At 38.3% G+C, this 2,702-nt stretch overlaps 1 protein-coding gene and 1 long non-coding RNA gene across 2 annotated transcripts; both read left to right on the top strand.

The window, feature by feature from the left end:
- The first annotated feature begins 6 nt into the window (after positions 1-6).
- On the top strand, positions 7-1,347 carry LOC109582668 (uncharacterized). The gene is made up of 2 exons (XM_019997509.1): positions 7-744; positions 796-1,347. Exons 1-2 carry the CDS (start codon positions 160-162, stop codon positions 1,189-1,191), a joined length of 981 nt encoding a protein of 326 aa, XP_019853068.1. The 5' UTR covers positions 7-159; the 3' UTR covers positions 1,192-1,347.
- Positions 1,348-2,166: 819 nt separating this feature from the next.
- On the top strand, positions 2,167-2,541 carry LOC109582677 (uncharacterized). The gene is made up of 3 exons (XR_002185193.1): positions 2,167-2,343; positions 2,387-2,471; positions 2,520-2,541. It is a non-coding gene; the product is annotated as an uncharacterized LOC109582677 (long non-coding RNA).
- The last annotated feature ends 161 nt before the right edge of the window (positions 2,542-2,702 follow it).

The raw sequence follows: 2,702 nt of genomic DNA, 5'->3' as shown, positions 1-2,702 counted from the left end.
TTCATTCAAGGTGATGCCTCCAAGTGCATCCACCCCCATCAACAAGAAGCTCTTTTAGCAGTGAAAAGGCAGTTCGATGACATAGACCAACCAAACATTGCTCTTGTTGTTTTACCCACTGGCTGTGGTAAAACTGGTGTTGCTGTTTTAGCTCCATATATGCTAGGGTCCCAACGTGTTCTTGTCCTAACTCCTTCAAATGCTATATCAGAGCAAATATTTAAGGCATTTGGTGGACAGGAGCCTCAGGATATGTTTTTTGTGCAGAGAGAGATCATTACAAAAGATACAACAGATGATGTCCGTCCTAGCTGTACTCTCATTACAAGTACTGATCAGATCAAGAACTCTTTGCACAATGAGCTGCTGATAATCACAGCTCATCAAGTTGCAGGGAGTTCTCGAGTCAGAATTCAAGATATTTCTCCTGAAAATTATGACCTTGTCATTGTTGATGAAGCTCACCATTACCCAGCACCTACTTGGAGGACTATTGTTAATCACTTTAGTGGCAGCAAGCGTCTCTTTTTAACAGCAACACCATATCATAGAAGTACTCAAGGCTATATACTGAAGGATATTGAGGCTCATTTGGCTGGTTTAGATGGAAATGTACCCGTATCCATTGAAAAATACTACAATTTGAGCCTGCGGAAGGCTATTGATGATGGAGTTATAAGGGAAAAGGAGTTTCATGAAGTTGGCACATCCGCAGAATTTGTAGATCAGCTTGATGCAATGCAGGTATGGATGAAAAATCATATTATTATTAATTATTAAGCATAATGTTTATAGGAAGTTTCTATTAAAATTATACAAATTCTGCGTGAGCATGACACACAGGATCCAAGTGTAAAGCACCAGGCAATGGTATTGACACAGTCAGCTGAAGACTTTGCTATAAATTCAGCCAGAGACTTCTTCCATGAATATAATCAAGTAGCACCTCCTGGCTATCATTGTGAAATCTATGTTGCTGGTAGTCCCACTTCTGTTTTGACAGAATTTCAAAATGGAGCTACACGAACATTAGTAATTGTTAATAAGCTCAGGGAAGGATATGATAACACCAATGTTAGTGTTGCTGCCATTGTTCGTAATGTTCAGCCAAAGTCAAGAGTTTATTTTCTCAATTTGTTGGCAGAGCAATTCGTAAGGCTCATCCTGATGATCCTGTTACTGCAGCTATAATAGCACATAAGCTTCATGACCAAAGGAAAAATTATGAACAGTTTGATAGTGTTGCTGATGAGGATGTTATTGTTAATTAATTGTGAACATAGAACCTTATTAATAGGCTAGGTTTTTCAAACTTTTTTATTGATTATACCAAAAAATTTTTATTGATTGCAGCAATTTTTCAGATTATTGAATACATCCAGCATTTGCTTGTAAAAATTGACCTTATTCCCTCCCTCAAGGCCTCCCCTTTACTTAATTCTCCATACTCTCACGACAGAGTCTTAATTGTTCTACTGATTATAACAGCATTCCTGAAAGAGAAAATTTGACATTTACACTAACTGCCAGGCAATACACACTGTATATATACACGCACAATAGATAGTCTATATACAAAATAGTACAATAGAAAATAAAATACAAGTATTTCATTTTATGCGCAATTTAATGTAAACCAATTTCAGTGGCAACAAGAACATAAAATGATACATAATGAATCAGCAGCTAGCTAGGAACAACAATAGTGCACATTATTTCAGCTGTATCAACAAAGCGCTTTAAAAACTGTGCCAGCCTATGGTGCCGCCAGACTGGCCGGCCAGTCCACTCTTTGTATCCTGCCTCCCCAGTAATTTCCTTTATTCACTCACAATTACCTTACGTGCTAATCGTAGGTCATCCATCATCATAGATATTGTCACCATCTAGTCTTTATCATGGCGATTAGTTCAGTGAAAACAGACCGTTCGCCTTTCATTCTTCAACATGAGGGTTTACTGAATTTCATTCAAGCCGATGGTAATTGGAGGGGCCACATTTACAGCCACCAGCAAGAAGCACTTTTAGCAATAAAAAAACAGCTCGAAAACAAAGACAAGCCAAACATTGCTCTTGTTGTTTTACCCACTGGTTGTGGTAAAACTGGTGTTGCTGTTTTAGCTCCATATGTGCTCGGGTCTCGTCGTGTTCTTGTCCTAACTATGGTGGCCCGGAGGTATAATCCGTCGTCGGGTACGGGAAAAGATGCCGTTATCGGAGCCGTTCAAAAAGTGATCGGCCCCGTTCAAAAATGACCGGGTACGATAGAATTTAAAAAGGGCGGGGTGTAAGGGGCGGGCACAAGCAAAAACATGTCCGGTATATCTGAGAGAGAGCTCAATGGTACGTAATAACCTACATTTTTTCACTTATCCAGTTTTTTTAGATCTTATAAAAGATTACTTTTTTTCTGGAAGGCAATATAAACTCATTTTGAAGCGTCTTGATGAAGTTCACGGTGTAAAGAGAAGGTACCACTTAGGCCTCGCCTATTTCACTTTGTTTATTAGGCACAATAGTTTAATTTGGTTAAAGCTAAAATTAAAAAGTCTTGGTTTGAAAAGAAGAGATTACTGCGACGATGATACTGCCAAAGCAATTATTGCCAAAGAAGTTCGAACATCTTGCCAGTTGTATGGATATAGATCTTTGTGGAAGCATGTATGTCGAAAGTATAAATTAAATTTTAAAAGGTATATATA

This window comes from Amphimedon queenslandica, unplaced genomic scaffold, assembly GCF_000090795.2.
Source record: "Amphimedon queenslandica unplaced genomic scaffold, v1.1 AMPQUscaffold_13365, whole genome shotgun sequence".
NCBI lineage: Eukaryota > Metazoa > Porifera > Demospongiae > Haplosclerida > Niphatidae > Amphimedon > Amphimedon queenslandica.
This window is presented reverse-complemented; position numbering and strand designations above follow the sequence as displayed.